At 51.9% G+C, this 23,320-nt stretch overlaps 1 protein-coding gene and 1 long non-coding RNA gene across 3 annotated transcripts in view; one reads left to right on the top strand and one right to left on the bottom strand.

Annotated features, from left to right (window-relative positions):
• The window catches only part of LOC142664326 (uncharacterized), a 109,401-nt gene extending 99,904 nt beyond the window's left edge, over positions 1-9,497 (top strand). Inside the window, exons 3-4 of one of the 2 annotated variants that reach the window (XR_012851268.1) lie at positions 4,636-4,735; positions 7,672-9,497. This is a non-coding gene — a long non-coding RNA (uncharacterized LOC142664326). The remainder of the gene's footprint in view (positions 1-4,635; positions 4,736-7,671) is intronic. The other variant, XR_012851267.1, reaches the window with a different exon arrangement.
• Positions 1-23,320, bottom strand: part of TARS2 (threonyl-tRNA synthetase 2, mitochondrial) — a 43,539-nt gene that overhangs the window by 13,079 nt on the left and 7,140 nt on the right. The window contains exons 3-18 of the mRNA XM_075843365.1: positions 17,710-17,900; positions 17,506-17,629; positions 16,859-16,980; positions 15,905-16,022; positions 11,861-11,922; positions 9,855-9,933; positions 9,323-9,469; positions 8,655-8,753; positions 7,191-7,357; positions 6,768-6,930; positions 6,282-6,419; positions 6,122-6,199; positions 3,142-3,242; positions 1,888-1,992; positions 666-738; positions 325-439 (exon numbers count right to left, since the gene is read on the bottom strand). Of these exons, the coding sequence (XP_075699480.1) occupies positions 325-439; positions 666-738; positions 1,888-1,992; positions 3,142-3,242; positions 6,122-6,199; positions 6,282-6,419; positions 6,768-6,930; positions 7,191-7,357; positions 8,655-8,753; positions 9,323-9,469; positions 9,855-9,933; positions 11,861-11,922; positions 15,905-16,022; positions 16,859-16,980; positions 17,506-17,629; positions 17,710-17,900 (1,882 nt within the window). The remainder of the gene's footprint in view (positions 1-324; positions 440-665; positions 739-1,887; positions 1,993-3,141; positions 3,243-6,121; positions 6,200-6,281; positions 6,420-6,767; positions 6,931-7,190; positions 7,358-8,654; positions 8,754-9,322; positions 9,470-9,854; positions 9,934-11,860; positions 11,923-15,904; positions 16,023-16,858; positions 16,981-17,505; positions 17,630-17,709; positions 17,901-23,320) is intronic.

Below are 23,320 nucleotides of genomic sequence, written 5' to 3'. Positions count from 1 at the left end.
AGCGTACTTCATTTGCACAAGACTGGATATTGAATAGCCTGTAAATATTGCGGTTGTGTCATCACAGAATATGCCATGAATGTCTGCATGGTGCAGATTCTAGAGGTGCGCCAGGCGGACAAAAGGAAACCGCAGAGCTCGCTGTGCTACGCTCTTTCTGTAACATTCATAGGAGTAACGGAAGCCGCGCAGTACAGCGAGCCGGGCTGTTTGGAGATTTCCGTCCTGTTGTGCACCTATGCTCCGTCTGGATGGAATCCGCATCCATAAGACATTAGGACATCATGGAGGCTAGAAAAAGCCAGAAAATCATCCGTCACATACCCAGAATGAAGTTGTACTGCGCCACCTGTGCGTTGCGGATCTTTTTACTGAAGGTTGTTCCTTGATCTGTATCTACGTCCGCCATAAGCCCCTGATTATGGATCATCCTATGAACCTATAAGAAAAACATAAGTAAACACAGATACTATATATATGGTCATCAGATCACGGTGGACAGGGCTGCAACTCATACAATGTCCGACAGCGCTTGGTCCTGTTATTCCACCGTCCTGTGCTGGGAAATCACTGCACACAACCACCAGCATTGCTGAATATATATATATATCCATCTATCTGCACGCAGCCACCAGCATTGTAACTGGAAGGGATAAAGCACGTACCTCCTGGGCATAATCCTCAACGCTGGCTCCTGTGGGGACAACCATGACCTGGGATGGGGAAAGCCAGAATGGCCTGGGCAGGAGAGATAATACATATACACAATATATTATACTAAAAAACATGCGGACATTCTACAAAACGCAACTTTGAGATATATATAGATATATATATATATAAACATATATATAAACAAAAGAATCAGGCAGCACTCCATAGAATTTCAGTGAACAAAAGTATCTTTCTAGGGGTCTGAGCTCAGATTTTCAGCTACTGAATTCCAAATCAAATGAGTAAAACGTCAAAGTTCTAGCTGTCTGCAGCCTCCACTAGGGGGAGCATGGGAGCTTACTGTCCTTTTTACTATGGAGTTCACCATTTGTCATCAACAGTAAGCTCTTGAGCTCCCTCTAGTGGTGGCTGCAGGATTTTTATTAATTAAAGGGAACCTGTCACCAGCATTTCACCTATTAAACCGACTATACCAGGTGGTAGTGGGTGAAAAATCATTTCTATATAACCTATAATTGTCGTCTTAGTCGGCTCTGTAGCTTTAGTATTCAGTTTTTTAGTGTTCCCACACCGTATGCAAATGAGCAGAAAAGAGTCAGATCTTCATTTGAAAAGAGTCAAATCTTCATTTGGAAACAGTCATATCTTCATTCCTCAAGTCTTTCCAAGTTTACTCCGCCTCCTTAGTTTTGATTGACAGCTCCTCGCCTTCCCCCAGCACACAAAATCCTGCGCTTGTGCATTGATGTCCTCTTTTGGTGTGTGTGCGCACAAAGGGACACCGCATAATTACGATAAAAGGCGCAAAATGTTTGCAGAACGATATTTACAGTTGGAAGAGGAGTTTAGGAGCGGGGATAACGGCAATTAACTTTTTATAGCAGCGGCCAGTGAGGGAGAAGTAAAGTTCAATAGGTGAAATGCTGGTGACAGGTTCCCTTTAAGGGATTCTCATTAAGACAACGAGTTTGGCTCCTTGATAAGATGTTACGGCCAGGAAAAGTTTGGGTCAGAAGTCTGCCAGAGTAGTTCTTTCTTAGCGGCTTTCCTTCCTAACTCATGTAAGGGGCGGTGGACCGATTTTAATAAAAAACAAAACAAAACACCACATTTAGAACCCATTGACAAGTGTAAACATAGATTATCCAGTAATACCACAGTATGCGTGTAAAGCTTATCAGGGGCTCACAGCTGCTATAGATGGACACTTACCACTTCCCTGCGTAGTTCTCAGCCAGAACAGCCAACATCCTCTCCACAGAGCCCAGCACAGCCCGATGGATCATGACCGGACTCTCCCTCCTGCCATCCTCTTTACTGCCACAGGAAACACAAGATGCCAGTGGTTAATCTAATACCTCACATACCGTGATCCAAGCGCTCCATAACGGCCTGGTTTATATTTCTGCATTGAATACTTTTGCAACTCTTTTTGTATTGCTCCAAATGAATCTAAAATAACAAAGAAGCTTTGCAAATAGTGTTGATTGAAAATATTCCAAGTTGAGTACGCAGCTCCTATGCAGACCTATGTGTCTCCATGGTTACAGACTACAAAGAAACCCTGTGTAGTCTGATCTTGCACTCATGTCACGTTTCTCCCTTCCGACTCGTCACCTAGCTAATAGCCGCTGATGGAGGGACATGTAAGGCGATATTCCCTTTACCCACTAATTTCGGCGAACCCCTTTATGGAAGGTGGAAACACTCATGCCCTAGAAAGACGAGCTCAACCCACCGGCCTCGCTCCTGACATGATTTGATAATGGTGTTTCCTTCCTCCCGTCTCATCAGTAACTAATGGATACCTAGAATGGTGTAACATCCAACCATAGAGTATTATATATTATTACAGTATTGCCACTTCCTCTAACACCTTCACATCTAATAGACAGACGCTGACTTACACAGCCCCTAAATTGGAGGATCTCATACCCGTCAGTCAGCGACTCTCCTCCAGTGCCCGTCAGTATTCATGGCACCAAGGCCACCCATACACTGATAAGACCATATACTTTAACATACAGCCACGACCAAGAGCTCTATGTTTAATATACGGGTGGTCGGGATATACGGATATTCTCTGCACTCATTGCGGACGGTTAGACCTTTAAACATCTGGTAGGCACAGCCTTGTCCTCCATAACCCCCGACATGTCATGTTTTACGATTGCCTTAAAGGGGTAGTGTCACGATATATTTATGGCATATCTGTCGGATAGATGCAGTTCACACCTCTGAGACCCGCACCTATCTCCAAAATGGGGGTTCGCCGACTCTGTCCCTCCTGGCGCAGTCTCTGCCCGCCGCATCCAGACGTAGAAGCAGCGGTTGCACCATTCACTGCCTCAGGCACCGGCATCTCCCATCCGCCAGCAACTCGTAACTTTCCCTTCTCAGGAAAACCAGTTTTTTCCTGTTCTCTGTGAAAGCAATTCGGGGAATTTACAAGGAAGAGTCACCTACCCCACATAGCTCAGGTTGAAGCGGAGGGGTAGCTGAAAGTCCAGCTGGATTGTGGCACACTGATGGGAACGCCCCATGGCATCTGTAATCTGGATATCGATCTGGAGAGAGAAACTATTTCCAGTTACAGGTCTCGGAGTGGAGCGTGGACTGGAATGTTTTGCAGCGAATCCTAGAAATGAAGACCCTGAAGCACAACAGATCGGAGCACACGTCTTTTACCCCAGCGATAGGAAACCCCTGAACTGACCAAATATGGGCGTGGGGAGCAGCGCTGGATTTCCAGAGTAAAGCGCCAGCTGATGCTTTGCTCGGGACTCGGCAATAGGCAATGTGACAGCCCCTTGTGGTCATGTTCATGAACAGCACATGAAGCAAGAGCTCAGTCACGTGGGGCCGTGTCGCAGGGGGGGGGGGGGATTCTTCATTATTAGAAAAGCTCCAGCACTTCCTGAATAAATCATGAGGTTTGAACTGCACCATTTAGTACAGAGTTTGGAATTAAAGTACATTAGTACATCACGCAGTGTCTGCAGTGAAAGAAGCTGGCTGAGAATGATGACGTCACCCACAGGTCCTTCAACCTTGGCGTCGGAAGAGAGAAGACACCACAGCTCCAGGCGTACATTTGAATTTGCAGCAGCATCACCATGTGCAGGTAAGCATAGCAAACTCCCTAGAGACGAGCATGTTACCCTTTTGGACGCCTTTCAGCCGATGTATCTTCTTTGTCCGTCGACAAGGTTGAAGGACCTGTGGGTGACGTCACGCTGTGTGTCTGCTGTGAAAGGAGCTGGGTGGGAACAATGAGAAGTGTATGACGCTGATTTGTCAGCGTCATACACTTCTATTCACAACGCCCAGTTGGTAAGAACACAAGACACGCCCAGTTGGTAATAAGAGAAAACACGCCCAGTTGTCCATTGAAAAGCTCATTTGCATAAATATAAAATAGATCATAACTTGGGCAAAAATTATCGTTTAAAAAAAAAAAACAAAAAAAAAAACGTTGCTGTTATAGTCTACATTGCAGCGCCGATCACATGAGATAGGGATTTGAGGTGACCAGAACCAAAAAGAAATCCTGGTATTTTTTTAAATTCATTTTACGGCGTTCACCCTGCGGGTTAAATAACGTTAACTGACTTTTACAGACATGGCGATAACAATGGGAGCCCCCACTTATTAATGGATTAGATGCCACGGTCACTATGCACTAGGACACGTAAGTAAGATATAGTGTCTGCATTGGACCCATCTCCGATCCTGGCCGCTAGTGCGAGGTGTCAGCTGACACTCGCAGCGTATGTAGCGGGCTCAGCCCATGAGCCTGCTTTATATTAGTCCCCCTGCACCATATCGTACAGTTAAGTCATGTTGTAAAGGGGTTAACTCTCTGTGCAGGGGATTTGGAGCTTTGTATCAGGAAAAAATTGATTTAAAAAAGCAAAACCTGTTACTTTAGATTTAAAAAAGCAAAACCTGTTACTTTAGATTTGATGCCATCTGCTACAACCACGTGAAGATACAAAATCCACACCAGCCGGGACCTGATCCGTACCTCTCAACATAAGGGGATAGGAAAGAAAAATGGGTAGGTATGCCACGCCCATCAGTAATGCCTTCCAATGCCCATAATACATTTACCATTGTCCTATGCTGCTTTCCTCCATAAGGGGTAGTACAGGATGAAAGAAACATGGCGGTCTTACAAAAACAGCGCCACACCTGTTCACAGGTCGTGTGAGGTGTTGCAGCTCGCCCCTTTCATTTTAATTGAACAGAGCTGAACGGAGATACCAGACAACCCACGGACAGGTGTGGCACTGCTTCTGGTAGGCAGCAGCCATGTTTGTAGAATCCTATGCAACCCCTTTGGGCAGGTAGTCACGTGTGCGGTCATCAGAGCCGTCACCAAAACATCGAACCAAAAACTGCATCATGTGATTTTGCCCTAAGAGTAATGATGAAATATGACAGTCATGTTTCTCCGAGACGGCACACGGTGGAGTCAGCAGAGACCGTAATGAGATTCACAGCACATCTGGCCGGGGAGAGGCGCGAGTGTCAGGAAAGAACCAGGAACCTGCCGTGCGACGCTGGAAGAAGCTCTGGAAAGCGTGTGCCCGGTGGCAGGTGAACGTGGCGCATCTACAATAGTGAGAGGGCAGCGGATTGGGAAACCACGTAACATGCCAAGAAGTCGAATGTTCTGTGTGGATTTGTGCCGGGGATCACAGCCAAATATTACAAAACGGATGCAAACGCGCTGAACCAGACGACAGGGAGCACACAAACGTTACGGGATGTTCACGCGGCAAACGAAAAACGGACGTAAAATACGGAGCGGTTTTCAAGGGAAAACGGCCTCTGATTTTCAGCCGTTTTTTATGCATCAAGCGTTTTTTACGGACGTTTTTGGAGCTGTTTTTCTATTGAGACAATGAAAAACGGCACTTCTTTTTTACGGGGCGTTTTTAAAAAAAGGACACGTAAAAAACTCCCCGTGGGAACTAAAGCTTTTCCCATTGAAACCAAAGGGTAGATGTTTGGAGGCGTTCAGCCTCCGTATTTTTAGCCGTCTTTGGGGCGTTTATGGCCCGAAAAACAGCTGAAAATAAGCAGTGTGAACATACCCTTAGGCTGTGCACTCACTTCGCGGTTTAAATGCGTTCTGAGATCCCAGCTTTACACCCACCAGTGCAGATGTCCTAAAGACAAAAACGTCACCGCAGCCGTCAATCGGCTGCCGCTGTCACACGACACCATTATGGGCAACACCATCATACTAAGGTGGTGGTGGTGCCCATAATAGCATCATGTGACAGTGGCAGCCATTCTTGGTGACATGTTGTCCACCGTATGACGTGTGATCCTTCTGGCTGCGCAGGCTTTATTGTATGGACACTTTTCCCATGAAGCGATTCTGCTAAATGACAACCCAGTAATGGCAGACTCTTCACAGACCGTCGCTACCGACCTTCGGGCCATAAAACGCTCCGTCTCCCGGATTCAGCTCCCACGGAAGACCAAAATCATTCAGGCTTTTCTCAAGTTCCTATAAGAGAATGAGGATTGTCAGCAATGAGGGGTCTTCTTCTCACCAGGTACCCCCCAGTGACGTAGAGACGGTCGCCCACCTGCTCAGCCTCCTGCCAGACGTGCGGCTCCCCCATGTACCGTTCTGGACGTGTGGAGAGGAAGAGTTTAAATGTGAAGCCGAATACGGTGTAAACCGCTCGCAGGAAGTCCAGGCAGCCGCTGATCTCTCCCTCCAGCTTAGGGGTTTAAGAGGAAAAGTGTCAGTATAAGCTTAAGTGTCAGTCGAAATCTTGCTATCCTGCTGATGTAATGAGTAGCGATTGCACGCTGGATATAAATGGCCCGTGGAGCCTCACCGCATATAATAATCTATTTTAAATTGATGGAAGATAAGGGGCCGCCACACATATCAGTCGCCGCTTATCTCCAGCCGGCCTGATGCGCGTTTCTCACAGTTCCTGCGCGACACATGTATGTGGCAATCCATGTCATTTCTGATTAATGACCGATACTACGCTGGGTTAGCAGAATATGGAAACATGAGGTGTCGCTCTAACCAAACGACCAGTTGGTCACCATCTCACCTGATCCATGGAACAGAAGATGTGGGCATCATCCTGCTGGAAGCGACGGACGCGTGTGAGCCCTGATAGTGCCCCAGAGAGCTCGTTTCTGTGCAGCACCCCAAAATCAGCCAGTCGGACAGGAAGCTCCCTCCAGGACCGCGGGCGATGATCAAACATCAAGCTGAAAAGCCCAAAAAAAATTAGTGCAAAATAGTCAATGAATAAGGGAGAATTTTTCAGCCGCCGGATACACTCGTCACTGACATTGTCGAATCTGTGATCCAAGGCGCAAAGATTGTACCTCCGCCTAGTTTACCCCCCGCAGTGAACGAGGACCTGCACGTCTCCCATGATATTTAGTGATTCAGTCACCCATGCCCGCAGGACCTGACCCTGCCCAGCAGCCGACTAGATGCCATCAGGGTTCACGCTTCGACTCACCAGTGACCAGGACAATTCATCGGCTTTAGAGAGAAGGTCTCGTTCTCCACAGGGAAGGAGAACATGTTCTTTCCATAGTGTTCCCAGTGACCGGAGCGCTCCCACAGCTTGTTGTTGTACATGTTGGGAGTGATAACCTCGGTGAACCCCCGCGTCCTGTACTCGTCCTGCACGGAGACGTATAAGGGGAGAAGAGCGGTGACGGAGATATCTGAACAATGTTACTCACTCACAGGTTATATGCAGAGGAGACAACAGGGTGACGACTGTGACACCGAGAGCTCCTCAAGATGTCACAGCATCAAGTGCCCCATCACTGGCACAACCCCAATCAGTGCCAGGGAACCTCTCTATACCCACACGGCATGGTCACAATATTCTTCCATCTCTCCTAGGAGAAGGCTTCTCTTCTCCACCTCCTTCGCTGTCCCGCCTGTCACTGCCTTTTAATAAGTCTTGTTTTTCTTTCGTTCTCCGGCAGGTGGGATCGACGTCTTTCCTAAACTGTTCATCTCGCACTGGAAATTCTGCTTATAAGCCAGAAACAGCCGCCAGACGTGACTGCCAGGAATACGGGCGAGATACAGAGAGCGGGGTCACACAGGGACAGCGCAACCGTTAGACGTGCCGATTGGTCCGGAGTTTTTATTAAAGTGACCCTCCGGTCCCAGGACAATATTATAAATATGATGGTATATATGGAGTAATAATATCGGATGCCGTCCAGTTGTGCCCCTCTGCCGTGGATCCGCCGTTTTAAGGTCCCCTCTGTGCTGTCCCAAAATAAGTGCAGGGCAGAAGGGGTAAAAGCTGAGCACATAGTAACCACTAGACCACCGGCATAACCCCCTCCCCCAGACCACAAGGGGAATGCGAAGTAATCCCTGCAATACCCTAGACCACCACCAGGGATGGTGGCATTGACCCCCTACACTACCCTGGAGAACCAGGTAAGCAAACATTAACCCTCTCATTGCAATACCCTAGACCACCACCAGGGATGGTGGCACTAGTCCCTACACTACCATGGAGAACCAGATAAGCAAACATTAACCCTCTCATTACTCTAGACCACTAGGGATAGTGGCATTAACCCCTCCCCTACTATAGATTAATAAGTCTAAAATTAGTCAGATATTTAGTGTTTTTTTTACTTATTTTCTGTTGTCTAAACCTGGCAGCGTCTTCCATCCATAGAATATATTTTACTACCGTAACGTCAGCTTCTTACCCGAAAGGGTTTTAAGACCAACATTTCTTTGGTAAAATATGGTATAAAGTGTCTCCTATGGTGACTGCCGTAAAGAGTTTCTCTGATCCCCCCCCCCCCCCCACACGACGTCTGAAACGCATGGGGCAACACGGACACATGAAGACGAGGTTAAGGGTGCAGATTATTTTGTTAGGCGTTCCATGTAGACATTATTTTATTATTGTGTGACGTCTGGAAGGAGAAGCACATACCTTGATGAAGTCGATCAGGACATTATAGATGTGAGCTCCTTTGGGAAGGAAGAAGCAGCTTCCAGGACTCATTTCATGGAAGAAGAATAATCCCTGGTCCTAGAAAAGAAGAGAAACCAGATAAAGTCTAATCAGTAGAAGCCTCGAGGCACCTCTGTACCTGCCAAGTGTTTTTCCTTCCCTCTGCTGGCGTCCGGGCTTATTGAAATGAATGTGCACGGCCCGTGGTTTGCGGGCGGCCCGCGGATGACACTCAAATCACGAGCCGTGCACACCACTACAGTCATGTGAATGAGGCCGTAATATACACATTCTGTCTCCTTGCTTGATGAGTGGGTGGGCTCTTACTGGTGTGTGTGTGTGTGTGTGTGTGTGTGTGTGTGTGTGATATAAGAGCTGAGCCAATCAGATGTCTCCATACACTGAGGGAGAAGAACTGCAGCTGCATCCCCCTCCTCCCTGTCTATTTTCTGTATTACAAACGTCCTGTAGGGAAACCTGAACAGGCGGCGGCTGCTGGAAGGCGAGGAAGATGCCGACTACGTGAAACTTTGTCATATCTCTTATATACTACTTATTTATGAAAAACGGATATGTCCAAAAATAAACAACCCCTGGAAACCCTCCAAGCACTTTGATAAACACATATATGGTATAGATGTACGTACCCTCCCTATTTTGCGGTGGTCCCGGTTGGCAGCCTCTTCTCGTGCTTTCTCCCATTCTTTCAACGGTTTAGAATCTGGAAAGGAAATTCCATAAACCCTCTGCAATTTCTCCTGTGTGGCGTCTCCTTTCCAATAGGCTGTTGAGTTCTGTTAAAAAAAATAGTAAGTCATATCCATTTATTCTAAAATGTTCCCATGAAACTTTAGGATTTCCCATCCAGTGATGTAGGTGAAAGGGCGGGGCTGTGACAACCGCTCATCATAAGGGGCGTGGTTGTCATGACATAAAATTACAAATAAAATTTAATTTACCCAAATAATGGATTAATAAGGTTTTAGAGTTTCTATTCAAAACTAAAGGATTACTTTCAGATCAAATTAAAGGGATTTTCAACTATTAGAATAACAAAAAGACATGACAACACTTCCTGATTGGTCAGGGTCTGACAGCTAGGGTACCCCCACACATCTAGCACTATAACATGGGAATACCCCTTTTATGACACGTTAATAAACAAAGAATTGACTTCACCTTGTGGAGTCTAATGGCTTTAATTTGCCCCGTGTGTCGCACGTGAGGTCCTTGGCAGAGGTCGACCAGAGAACCGCACCTGGAATGGGAAATAATGAAGCTATGTAGAGCCAGAATGCAGACAGAGGGTTAAGCAGATACAACAGCAGCTCCAGTAACTTATATTCGTTAAATTAGGTTTTTATTATAAATATAATCTGAAAATATTCCAGTTTTCACGCTGACCACTAGAACAGTCACAATAGACTGACCTTACCTGCTCACTTTCTGGCTTTGCTGTGTAGACTGGGAAAGAGTCAACAAAGTCATCTCATTATTATTAGAGGGTGGGGCATTTAAGGACAGCTATATTGTACTGCTTGAGGCCTAAGTAAGGGAGGATAGTAACACCATACAAATAGATACGAGTCTGTATGCAGCTCATCTGTCACTCCCTGGTTTAGAGGAGCTGTACTTCATCTCTTCCCGCAGACTAATCTATGACATTTCTCTATTGTCAATTGACTCCCATTGATTGACTTTCTATTGAGCCCGTACTTTGATAGCAGGAAAACACGGTCGAGGTGCAACATCTATTGACCGGGTCCGAATTTTTGTGATCGACACAAGGTCGCTGGTGACTTTAGTTCCTTTAGGGATCACTTGACTTCACACCGATCAGCCCATAAATAAAAACCACTGATAGGTGAAGTGAATAACATGGATGATCTGGTTACAATGGCGCCTGACAAGGAGGAGAGGGGGAAATATTAGGCAGGAAATGATCCGTCAGTTCTTCAAGTTGAAGTATAAAAGATCTGATCGACTGTGACCAGGTCCAAATTGTGATGAATGACGACTGGGTCAGAGTATCTCCAAAAATGGTGGTCTTGTGGGGTGTTCCTGAGATGCAGTGGTACGTACCCACCAAAAGCGGTCCAAGGCAAGACAACTTTTTGTCGTGAGTGCCCGAGGCTCATTGGTGGCGTGGGGAGCGAAGGCTAGCCCATCTGGTTCGAGAACTTCTGTAGTACAAAGTGCTGAAAAAGTTACGGCTGGCTCTGATAGAAAGGTGTCAGAACATGCAGAGCATCGCAGCTTGCTGTATATGGGGCTGTGTAGCCGCAGACCGGTCAGAGTGCCCGCGCTGACCCCTGTCCACCGCCAAAAGCACCTACAATGGGCACGTGAGCATCAAAACTGGGTCATGGAGCAATGGTAGAAGGCGGCCTGGTCTGATAAATCCCATTTTCTTCTACATCACGTGGACGGCCGGGTGCGCCGCTTACTTAGGAACGAGAGGTCACCGGAATGCCGTAAATTCAGCAATTTTGGTCACTGGCACTTCTAGTGGTCATCACAGAGGAGAGGCGACTCCTGGAACCAGCGGTGCGGGAACAGCGGCCAATTTAAAAGTTAATGATCAGAATTATTTTTTTATTTTTCCAAAATTAGAAGACACTTGCTGCTTTGGGGTTGGAAATATCTGCAATGATCTACCATCCGGATAATCGGCAAGAGTGGACTAACCGCGGTGGTCGTAGTGTGCGGTGACAAGTGAGAACAGATAGTTTAAGGTCAGGTACTCATGAGGAGAATTGTATTTTTAGAACTGGATCGTTTTCCCAACTAGACGCCTCTTCTCATAATGAAGCCGCCCCAGCGATCGGCTGGAATAGCTGGGGAAAGCTACGTGCAGTCACTCATTTTCTCTGCAGTGGCCTCTGCTGGGGAAACATAGTATTACACAGTGCCATTCACATGAATGGGCGACGCTCACATTGCTCTTTGCAGCGTCTCCTCTAGGCGAGAGGGGGACCACCTCTGTGACATTCATGTGCCCTAATAAGTCTATGGTTGGAAGGAAATCCTTTGCCAGTCTCAGAGATCTGAAAATGACCATATAGTGACCATATACCTGCCAATGCACAGTATTAAGCACACAACAATGCCCTGGGGGCCGACAGATTACAACTTAAATGTGCGACTGGCCACAGGCTGCCTGTCAATGTTATAACCAACATTACCTGTAAATACTCGTTGTAGCCTCCACTTTATCTTCAATTATTTGTGTCTTGAATTTGTTATACTGCCAATAGAAAAGGAAAGACATTTTAAGAGAAACGTGAACCCCCGAGACGTGAAGAGCATATAAAGAGAAGATCTACAAGCACCTCCGGGATCATTTATAGCTACAGACTAAACAATATGGAATATGACACGTAGTAAGGATGCTCCACATCTAACAGCTACAGGTCCGCAGAAAAGTTTCTCTGCTACACAAGACGGTCACTGTTCACTATGAAAAATGAATGCATAAATGTCCTGAGCTACATGGGATGGTTATAGGGTATGTCCAACTTCTGGCACCATTTTACATATAGAATTAATCTACATAAAACATTGAGTCACTGTGTACATACATTACATTACTTATCCTGTACTGATCCTGGGTTACATGCTGTATTACACTCCAGAGCTGCGCTCACTATTCTGCTGGTGGAGTCACTGTGTACATACATTAAATGACTTATCCTGTACTGATCCTGGGTTACATCCTGTATTACACTCCAGAGCTGCACTCACTATTCTGCTGGTGGAGTCACTGTGTACATACATTACATTACTTATCCTGAGTTACATCCTGTATTATATTCCAGAGCTGCACTCACTATTCTGCTGGTGGAGTCACTGTGTGCATACATTACATTACTTATCCTGTACTGATCCTGAGTTATATCCTGTATTATACTCCAGAGCTGCACTCACTATTCTGCTGGTGGAGTCACTGTGTACATACATTATATTACTTATCCTGTACTGATCCTAAGTTACATCCTGTATTATACTCCAGAGCTGCACTCACTATTCTGCTGGTGGAGTCACTGTGTACATACATTACATTACTTATCCTGTACTGATCCTGAGTTACATCCCGTATTATACTCGAGAGCTGCACTCACTATTCTGCTGGTGGAGTCACTGTGTACATACATTATATTACTTATCCTGTACGGATCCTGAGTTATATCCTGTATTATACTCCAGAGCTGCACTCACTATTCTGCTGGTGGAGTCACTGTGTACATACATTACTTCTCCTGTACTGATCCTGAGTTATATCCTGTATTATACTCCAGAATTGCACTCACTATTCTGCTGGTAGAGTTACTGTATATACATTACATTACTTATCCTGTACTGATCCTGAGTTACAGCCTGTATTATACTCCAGAGCTGCACTCACTATTCTGCTGGTGGAGTCACTGTGTACATACATTACTTATCCTGTACTGATCCTGAGTTACATTCTGTATTATACTCCAGAGCCGCACTCACTATTCTGCTGGTGGAGTCACTGTGTACATACATTACTTATCCTGTATTGATCCTAAGTTACATCCTGTATTATACTCCGGAGCGGCACTCACTATTCTGCTGGTGAAGTTACTGTGTACATACATTAAATGACTTATCCTGTACTGATCCTGGGTTACATCCTGTATTACACTCCAGAGCTGCGCTCACTATTCTGCTGGTGGAGTCACTGTGTACATACATTACATTACTTATCCTGTACTGATTCTGAGTTATATCCTGTATTATACTCCAGAGCTGCACGCACTATTCTGCTGGTGGAGTCACTGTGTACATACATTACATTACTTATCCTGTACTGATCCTGAGTTACATCCTGTATTATATTCCAGAGCTGCACTCACTATTCTGCTGGAGGAGTCACTGTGTACATACATTACATTACTTATCCTGTACTGATCCTGAGTTATATCCTGTATTATACTCTAGAGCTGCACTCACTATTCTGCTGGTGGAGTCACTGTGTACATACATTATATTACTTATCCTGTACTGATCCTGAGTTATATCCTGTATTATATTCCAGAGCTGCACTCACTATTTTGCTGGTGGAGTCACTGTGTGCATACATTACATTACTTATCCTGTACTGATCCTGAATTACATCCTGTATTATACTCCAGAGCTGCACTCACTATTCTGCTGGTGGAGTCACTGTGTACATACATTATATTACTTATCCTGTACTGATCCTAAGTTACATCCTGTATTATATTCCAGAGCTGCACTCACTATTCTGCTGGTGGAGTCACTGTGTACATACATTACATTACTTATCCTGTATTGATCCTAAGTTACATCCTGTATTATACTCCGGAGCGGCACTCACTATTCTGCTGGTGAAGTTACTGTGTACATACATTAAATGACTTATCCTGTACTGATCCTGGGTTACATCCTGTATTACACTCCAGAGCTGCGCTCACTATTCTGCTGGTGGAGTCACTGTGTACATACATTACATTACTTATCCTGTACTGATCCTGAGTTACATCCTGTATTATATTCCAGAGCTGCACTCACTATTCTGCTGGTGGAGTCACTGTGTACATACATTACATTACTTATCCTGTACTGATCCTGAGTTATATCCTGTATTATACTCTAGAGCTGCATTCACTATTCTGCTGGTGTAGTCACTGTGTACATACATTATATTACTTATCCTGTACTGATCCTGAGTTATATCCTGTATTATATTCCAGAGCTGCACTCACTATTCTGCTGGTGGAGTCACTGTGTACATACATTACATTACTTATCCTGTACTGATCCTGAATTACATCCTGTATTATACTCTAGAGCTGCACTCACTATTCTGCTGGTGGAGTCACTGTGTACATACATTATATTACTTATCCTGTACTGATCCTGAGTTATATCCTGTATTATATTCCAGAGCTGCACTCACTATTCTGCTGGTGGAGTCACTGTGTACATACATTACATTACTTATCCTGTACTGATCCTGAATTACATCCTGTATTATACTCTAGAGCTGCACTCACTATTCTGCTGGTGGAGTCACTGTGTACATACATTATATTACTTATCCTGTACTGATCCTGAGTTACATCCTGTATTATACTCCAGAGCTTCACTCACTTTTCTGCTGGTGGAGTCACTGTGTACATACATTATATTACTTATCCTGTACTGATCCTAAGTTACATCCTGTATTATACTCCAGAGCTGCACTCACTATTCTGCTGGTGGAGTCACTGTGTACATACATTATATCACTTATCCTGTACTGATCCTAAGTTACATCCTGTATTATACTCCAGAGCTGCACTCACTATTCTGCTGGTGGAGTCACTGTGTACATACATTATATTACTTATCCTGTACTGATCCTGAGTTATATCCTGTATTATACTCCAGAGCTGCACTCACTATTCTGCTGGTGGAGTCACTGTGTACATACATTACTTCTCCTGTACTGATCCTGAGTTATATCCTGTATTATACTCCAGAGCTGCACTCACTATTCTGCTGGTGGAGTCACTGTGTACATACATTACTTCTCCTGTACTGATCCTGAGTTACATCCTGTATTATACTCCAGAGCTGCACTCACTATTCTGCTGGTGGAGTCACTGTGTACATACATTATATCACTTATCCTGTACTGATCCTGAGTTACATCCTGTATTATACTCCAGAGCTGCACTCACTATTCTGCTGGTGGAGTCACTGTGTACATACATTACATAACTTATCCTGTATTGATCCTAAATTACATCCTGTATTATACTCCAGAGCTGCACTCACTATTCTGCTGGTGGAGTCACTGTGTACATACATTACATTACATATCCTGTACTGATCCTGAGTTACATCCTGTATTATTCTCTAGAGATTCATTCACAATTCTGCAGGCTTCAGAGCTCAAATCAACCAGTATCCCTGATTGTACAATGTCTGCACAGATCTCTCTTGGGATTTGCCTTGCGGGAAGTTCCAATTTAACACCAGACACTGTACAGTAATCTGAGAAAAAAAACCTGTCCCCCCCACTAACCTATTACAGATGTGTCTGTCCACAAGCTTACTGACTGCTTTCAATGACAATAGGAGAACAGGCGCTTCTAGATCGGACTGGATGATGCCGCCATCTATTATAACCCCAGAGGCAGCACTGCAGGCACGGTGTAAGTAGGTCTCCGAGATAGAGGTCTATTCACACGCACCTTAAACAGCTCCAGCAGCTCTTCCTTTGTCGCTTCCACTCGCTGGAAGGGAAGTTTCTGTCGAATGATCTCTTTACAGGCGATTTCCAGGCCAGGAAGGTCGCTGCCCAGCACATTGCTACAAAACACAAAAAGGTGCCGGGCTCAGGATTTGTAATTAAAGATTTCCCACCAATTACATGTTGTGTGCCCACGTTTCTATACATCCCTGCGGTATAATAACGGGCATTATATTATGATACAACTACTGCGGAGTTTACAAGGTCTCATTAATAGTAATGGATTTCAGCTGCTGTCCTGAGCGTCTCCTTCCTGATAATGTCAATGACACATCACTAGCTTTACCGGGCAGGGCCAGCAGAGGGCAATATAGCTCTTCTGGTCATGCACATCAGAGGTATGTCGGCTGAAGCTGCCGATTTCAGCCGCCCATTTAATGTGTATAGTGGCGTCCTGACCCCACCCCCTCCTCACAACGAAGAGATGAGGCTCGCCATGTTGGATTTCAACATGCCCGATCCTTTTGTGTACAAGATGAACCCGGCAGCGTTTTTTTTCCACTTCTCTCTCGGCCGAGCCATGGCTGCATTCTTCCAGAAACGGCTCCACACCGGTTCATGGGTTGTGCTTGGTATTGCAGCTCAGCGCCATTGAAGTGAACAGGGCTGAACTACAATACCACAAGCAACCTGTGGACAGGAGTGGCGCTGTTTCTGTTAGAAAGCAGCCATGTTTTCCTAATCTTGGCCATCACCGTCAATGTGGATAAATGTAAGGTTATGCATTTGGGTAGAGAAAAACTATTTCTACAATTCTGTATTAAATACTTAAACACTGGGTAAAAGCAATCCTAGAAGACTTGCAGTTCAGTCTAGAATCGCTTGCACATAAAAACTCCAGACTATCAGATGCCAAATTAAAGGAATTTCCCTGTACTAACTGTGCAGCAATTACCTGTTTTCCAGGTGTATATCATAGAAGAAACCATTTTCAATGCTGGGCCCGTGGCACAAGTGACCTCCATAGATCTGTTCCAGAGCGGCCCCCAGGACATGGGCACTAGAATGCCAAAATATCTAAAAACAAGGAAAAATTGTATTAAAATAAATAAATAACCCATAACCGTTTGTTTTCACACAAATCAAAAGGGTCAAGGAACAGAATCTCACAGAACCACTATTTAGAGTATGTTTTATTTTCTATTCACTGACAGCAAGCACGAATCTTCAAAATTATAACAAATTTAAACACAAAAAGTATATTAGAAAGTTCCACTATACAGTGAGGATTTGTCAGGATTAGAAAAAGGAGTCTGCGCCCCCCCCCCCCCCTAGAAATTGCACCACTGCTGTCCATGAGTTGTGTCTGGTATCGAAACTCAGCCCCATTGAAGTGTATCGGACCGAACAGCAATAATATCAGACACGACCTTTAGACAAGAGTGGCCAGACCCTGTTTATTAATTACGGACGAGCCCTTTATTTCGCAGGTATGTAGGGAGAATAAATGTTACAGACGGTAGAGAACCTGTACAACACTGACACCTGCTGGTAAACTAGTGAATGACAATATTCAACATGACACATGGGTTATATACTCACATCTTGTCCTTCATGGGAATCAAAAGTTAGAAAATCAACATCAGAATCATCTTCGAGGGGTCTTGTCAGATCAAACACCTCACCATTCACACGGGCTGCTAGAATATGGTGCGCGGAGCCGGACCTGCCCAGAGAATGGAGCGGTGACTACAATATGTGGACTGAGCCGTGCGGGGGAGGAGCAGGACAATGATCGGCCCTCACCTGCTCTGTACAGCTACATCGTAAGGGCTGGTTTTCCAGGACACCCCACTGACCGTCTGCCCATCTGGTAAAGATATCCTGATGGGACGGGACTCTCTCCGGATCTTGTCTGTAAGTCTGGCTGTATAACGCTCCCTCAGGCTCTCAAAGCACCGGAGCCGGTGGTGGATGAACTCAGGCAGGAGCGGAGACTAAAAAAGAAGACCAGACACAACATGAGGCCAGAACACAGATCACGCAGGAATGGACAATTCTTGTGGAAAGGGACAAGTGAGGGAAAAGCGGTCAATGATCGTGAGGAAGGACTACGGGGTACAGCTGGCATACAGGGTGCTCGGCAGAGGGATGAGATATGCCACCTATGTCAATCTGGGCAGAACATGGAATAGAGGGGGGGGGGGGGGGGGTGGCATCCAACAAGCATGAGCCAGAGCTGAAATACTACAACTTGTCTCTGAATTAACATAATTGCAGAGACCGACGCACGAGTAAACATACAGCAGCTTTCTGACAGCAGATGTGTACATGGGTGAAGGCCTTTATGTGACTATAGGAAACACTGACGCGAGGGGGAGCGAGGAGGCGCACTGCCGTGACGCGAGGGGGAGCGAGGAGGCGCACTGCCGTGACGCGAGGGGGAGCGAGGAGGCGCACTGCCGTGACGCGAGGGGGAGCGAGGAGGCGCACTGCCGTGACGCGAGGGGGAGCGAGGAGGCGCACTGCCGTGACGCGAGGGGGAGCGAGGAGGCGCACTGCCGTGACGCGAGGGGGAGCGAGGAGGCGCACTGCCGTGACGCGAGGGGGAGCGAGGAGGCGCACTGCCGTGACGCGAGGGGGAGCGAGGAGGCGCACTGCCGTGACGCGAGGGGGAGCGAGGAGGCGCACTGCCGTGACGCGAGGGGGAGCGAGGAGGCGCACTGCCGTGACGCGAGGGGGAGCGAGGAGGCGCACTGCCGTGACGCGAGGGGGAGCGAGGAGGCGCACTGCCGTGACGCGAGGGGGAGCGAGGAGGCGCACTGCCGTGACGCGAGGGGGAGCGAGGAGGCGCACTGCCGTGACGCGAGGGGGAGCGAGGAGGCGCACTGCCGTGACGCGAGGGGGAGCGAGGAGGCGCACTGCCGTGACGCGAGGGGGAGCGAGGAGGCGCACTGCCGTGACGCGAGGGGGAGCGAGGAGGCGCACTGCCGTGACGCGAGGGGGAGCGAGGAGGCGCACTGCCGTGACGCGAGGGGGAGCGAGGAGGCGCACTGCCGTGACGCGAGGGGGAGCGAGGAGGCGCACTGCCGTGACGCGAGGGGGAGCGAGGAGGCGCACTGCCGTGACGCGAGGGGGAGCGAGGAGGCGCACTGCCGTGACGCGAGGGGGAGCGAGGAGGCGCACTGCCGTGACGCGAGGGGGAGCGAGGAGGCGCACTGCCGTGACGCGAGGGGGAGCGAGGAGGCGCACTGCCGTGACGCGAGGGGGAGCGAGGAGGCGCACTGCCGTGACGCGAGGGGGAGCGAGGAGGCGCACTGCCGTGACGCGAGGGGGAGCGAGGAGGCGCACTGCCGTGACGCGAGGGGGAGCGAGGAGGCGCACTGCCGTGACGCGAGGGGGAGCGAGGAGGCGCACTGCCGTGACGCGAGGGGGAGCGAGGAGGCGCACTGCCGTGACGCGAGGGGGAGCGAGGAGGCGCACTGCCGTGACGCGAGGGGGAGCGAGGAGGCGCACTGCCGTGACGCGAGGGGGAGCGAGGAGGCGCACTGCCGTGACGCGAGGGGGAGCGAGGAGGCGCACTGCCGTGACGCGAGGGGGAGCGAGGAGGCGCACTGCCGTGACGCGAGGGGGAGCGAGGAGGCGCACTGCCGTGACGCGAGGGGGAGCGAGGAGGCGCACTGCCGTGACGCGAGGGGGAGCGAGGAGGCGCACTGCCGTGACGCGAGGGGGAGCGAGGAGGCGCACTGCCGTGACGCGAGGGGGAGCGAGGAGGCGCACTGCCGTGACGCGAGGGGGAGCGAGGAGGCGCACTGCCGTGACGCGAGGGGGAGCGAGGAGGCGCACTGCCGTGACGCGAGGGGGAGCGAGGAGGCGCACTGCCGTGACGCGAGGGGGAGCGAGGAGGCGCACTGCCGTGACGCGAGGGGGAGCGAGGAGGCGCACTGCCGTGACGCGAGGGGGAGCGAGGAGGCGCACTGCCGTGACGCGAGGGGGAGCGAGGAGGCGCACTGCCGTGACGCGAGGGGGAGCGAGGAGGCGCACTGCCGTGACGCGAGGGGGAGCGAGGAGGCGCACTGCCGTGACGCGAGGGGGAGCGAGGAGGCGCACTGCCGTGACGCGAGGGGGAGCGAGGAGGCGCACTGCCGTGACGCGAGGGGGAGCGAGGAGGCGCACTGCCGTGACGCGAGGGGGAGCGAGGAGGCGCACTGCCGTGACGCGAGGGGGAGCGAGGAGGCGCACTGCCGTGACGCGAGGGGGAGCGAGGAGGCGCACTGCCGTGACGCGAGGGGGAGCGAGGAGGCGCACTGCCGTGACGCGAGGGGGAGCGAGGAGGCGCACTGCCGTGACGCGAGGGGGAGCGAGGAGGCGCACTGCCGTGACGCGAGGGGGAGCGAGGAGGCGCACTGCCGTGACGCGAGGGGGAGCGAGGGGGCGCACTGCCGTGACGCGAGGGGGAGCGAGGGGGCGCACTGCCGTGACGCGAGGGGAGCGAGGGGGCGCACTGCCGTGACGCGAGGGGGAGCGAGGGGGCGCACTGCCGTGACGCGAGGGGGAGCGAGGGGGCGCACTGCCGTGACGCGAGGGGGAGCGAGGGGGCGCACTGCCGTGACGCGAGGGGGGAGCGAGGGGGCGCACTGCCGTGACGCGAGGGGGAGCGAGGGGGCGCACTGCCGTGACGCGAGGGGGAGCGAGGGGGCGCACTGCCGTGACGCGAGGGGGAGCGAGGGGGCGCACTGCCGTGACGCGAGGGGAGGGGGCGCACTGCCGTGACGCGAGGGGGAGCACTGCCGTGACGCGAGGGGGAGCGAGGAGGCGCACTGCCGTGACGCGAGGGGGAGCGAGGAGGCGCACTGCCGTGACGCGAGGGGGAGCACTGCCGTGACGCGAGGGGAGCGAGGAGGCGCACTGCCGTGACGCGAGGGGGCGCACTGCCGTGACGCGAGGGGGCGCACTGCCGTGACGCGAGGGGGAGCGAGGGGGCGCACTGCCGTGACGCGAGGGGGAGCGAGGGGGCGCACTGCCGTGACGCGAGGGGGAGCGAGGGGGCGCACTGCCGTGACGCGAGGGGGAGCGAGGGGGCGCACTGCCGTGACGCGAGGGGGAGCGAGGGGGCGCACTGCCGTGACGCGAGGGGGAGCGAGGGGGCGCACTGCCGTGACGCGAGGGGGAGCGAGGGGGCGCACTGCCGTGACGCGAGGGGGAGCGAGGGGGCGCACTGCCGTGACGCGAGGGGGAGCGAGGGGGCGCACTGCCGTGACGCGAGGGGGAGCGAGGGGGCGCACTGCCGTGACGCGAGGGGGAGCGAGGGGGCGCACTGCCGTGACGCGAGGGGGCGCACTGCCGTGACGCGAGGGGGCGCGAGGGGGCGCACTGCCGTGACGCGAGGGGGAGCGAGGGGCGCACTGCCGTGACGCGAGGGGGAGCGAGGGGGCGCACTGCCGTGACGCGAGGGGGAGCGAGGGGGCGCACTGCCGTGACGCGAGGGGGAGCGAGGGGGCGCACTGCCGTGACGCGAGGGGGAGCGAGGGGGCGCACTGCCGTGACGCGAGGGGGAGCGAGGGGGCGCACTGCCGTGACGCGAGGGGGAGCGAGGGGGCGCACTGCCGTGACGCGAGGGGGAGCGAGGGGGCGCACTGCCGTGACGCGAGGGGGAGCGAAGGGGCGCACTGCCGTGACGCGAGGGGGCGCACTGCCGTGACGCGAGGGGGAGCGAGGGGGCGCACTGCCGTGACGCGAGGGGGCGCACTGCCGTGACGCGAGGGGGCGCACTGCCGTGACGCGAGGGGGCGCACTGCCGTGACACGAGGGGGAGCGAGGGGGCGCACTGCCGTGACACGAGGGGGCGCGAGGGGGGCGCACTGCCGTGACACGAGGGGGAGCGAGGGGGCGCACTGCCGTGACACGAGGGGGAGCGAGGGGGCGCACTGCCGTGACACGAGGGGGAGCGAGGGGGCGCACTGCCGTGACACGAGGGGGAGCGAGGGGGCGCACTGCCGTGACACGAGGGGGAGCGAGGGGGCGCACTGCCGTGACACGAGGGGGAGCGAGGGGGCGCACTGCCGTGACACGAGGGGGAGCGAGGGGGCGCACTGCCGTGACACGAGGGGGAGCGAGGGGGCGCACTGCCGTGACACGAGGGGGAGCGAGGGGCGCACTGCCGTGACACGAGGGGGAGCGAGGGGGCGCACTGCCGTGACACGAGGGGGAGCGAGGGGGCGCACTGCCGTGACACGAGGGGGAGCGAGGGGGCGCACTGCCGTGACACGAGGGGGAGCGAGGAGGCGCACTGCCGTGACACGAGGGGGAGCGAGGAGGCGCACTGCCGTGACACGAGGGGGAGCGAGGAGGCGCACTGCCGTGACACGAGGGGGAGCGAGGAGGCGCACTGCCGTGACACGAGGGGGAGCGAGGAGGCGCACTGCCGTGACACGAGGGGGAGCGAGGAGGCGCACTGCCGTGACACGAGGGGGAGCGAGGAGGCGCACTGCCGTGACACGAGGGGAGCGAGGAGGCGCACTGCCGTGACACGAGGGGGAGCGAGGAGGCGCACTGCCGTGACACGAGGGGGAGCGAGGAGGCGCACTGCCGTGACACGAGGGGGAGCGAGGAGGCGCACTGCCGTGACACGAGGGGGAGCGAGGAGGCGCACTGCCGTGACACGAGGGGGAGCGAGGAGGCGCACTGCCGTGACACGAGGGGGAGCGAGGAGGCGCACTGCCGTGACACGAGGGGGAGCGAGGAGGCGCACTGCCGTGACACGAGGGGGAGCGAGGAGGCGCACTGCCGTGACACGAGGGGGAGCGAGGAGGCGCACTGCCGTGACACGAGGGGGAGCGAGGAGGCGCACTGCCGTGACACGAGGGGGAGCGAGGAGGCGCACTGCCGTGACACGAGGGGGAGCGAGGAGGCGCACTGCCGGGACACGAGGGGGAGCGAGGAGGCGCACTGCCGGGACACGAGGGGGAGCGAGGAGGCGCACTGCCGGGACACGAGGGGGAGCGAGGAGGCGCACTGCCGTGACACGAGGGGGAGCGAGGAGGCGCACTGCCGTGACACGAGGGGGAGCGAGGAGGCGCACTGCCGTGACACGAGGGGGAGCGAGGAGGCGCACTGCCGTGACACGAGGGGGAGCGAGGAGGCGCACTGCCGTGACACGAGGGGGAGCGAGGAGGCGCACTGCCGTGACACGAGGGGGAGCGAGGAGGCGCACTGCCGTGACACGAGGGGGAGCGAGGAGGCGCACTGCCGTGACACGAGGGGGAGCGAGGAGGCGCACTGCCGTGACACGAGGGGGAGCGAGAGGCGCACTGCCGTGACACGAGGGGGAGCGAGGAGGCGCACTGCCGTGACACGAGGGGGAGCGAGGAGGCGCACTGCCGTGACACGAGGGGGAGCGAGGAGGCGCACTGCCGTG

Source organism: Rhinoderma darwinii, chromosome 12 (assembly GCF_050947455.1).
Source record: "Rhinoderma darwinii isolate aRhiDar2 chromosome 12, aRhiDar2.hap1, whole genome shotgun sequence".
Taxonomy (NCBI): Eukaryota; Metazoa; Chordata; class Amphibia; order Anura; family Rhinodermatidae; genus Rhinoderma; species Rhinoderma darwinii.
The sequence above is the reverse complement of the archived record's forward strand: the minus strand, read 5'-3'. Positions and strand labels throughout refer to the sequence as shown.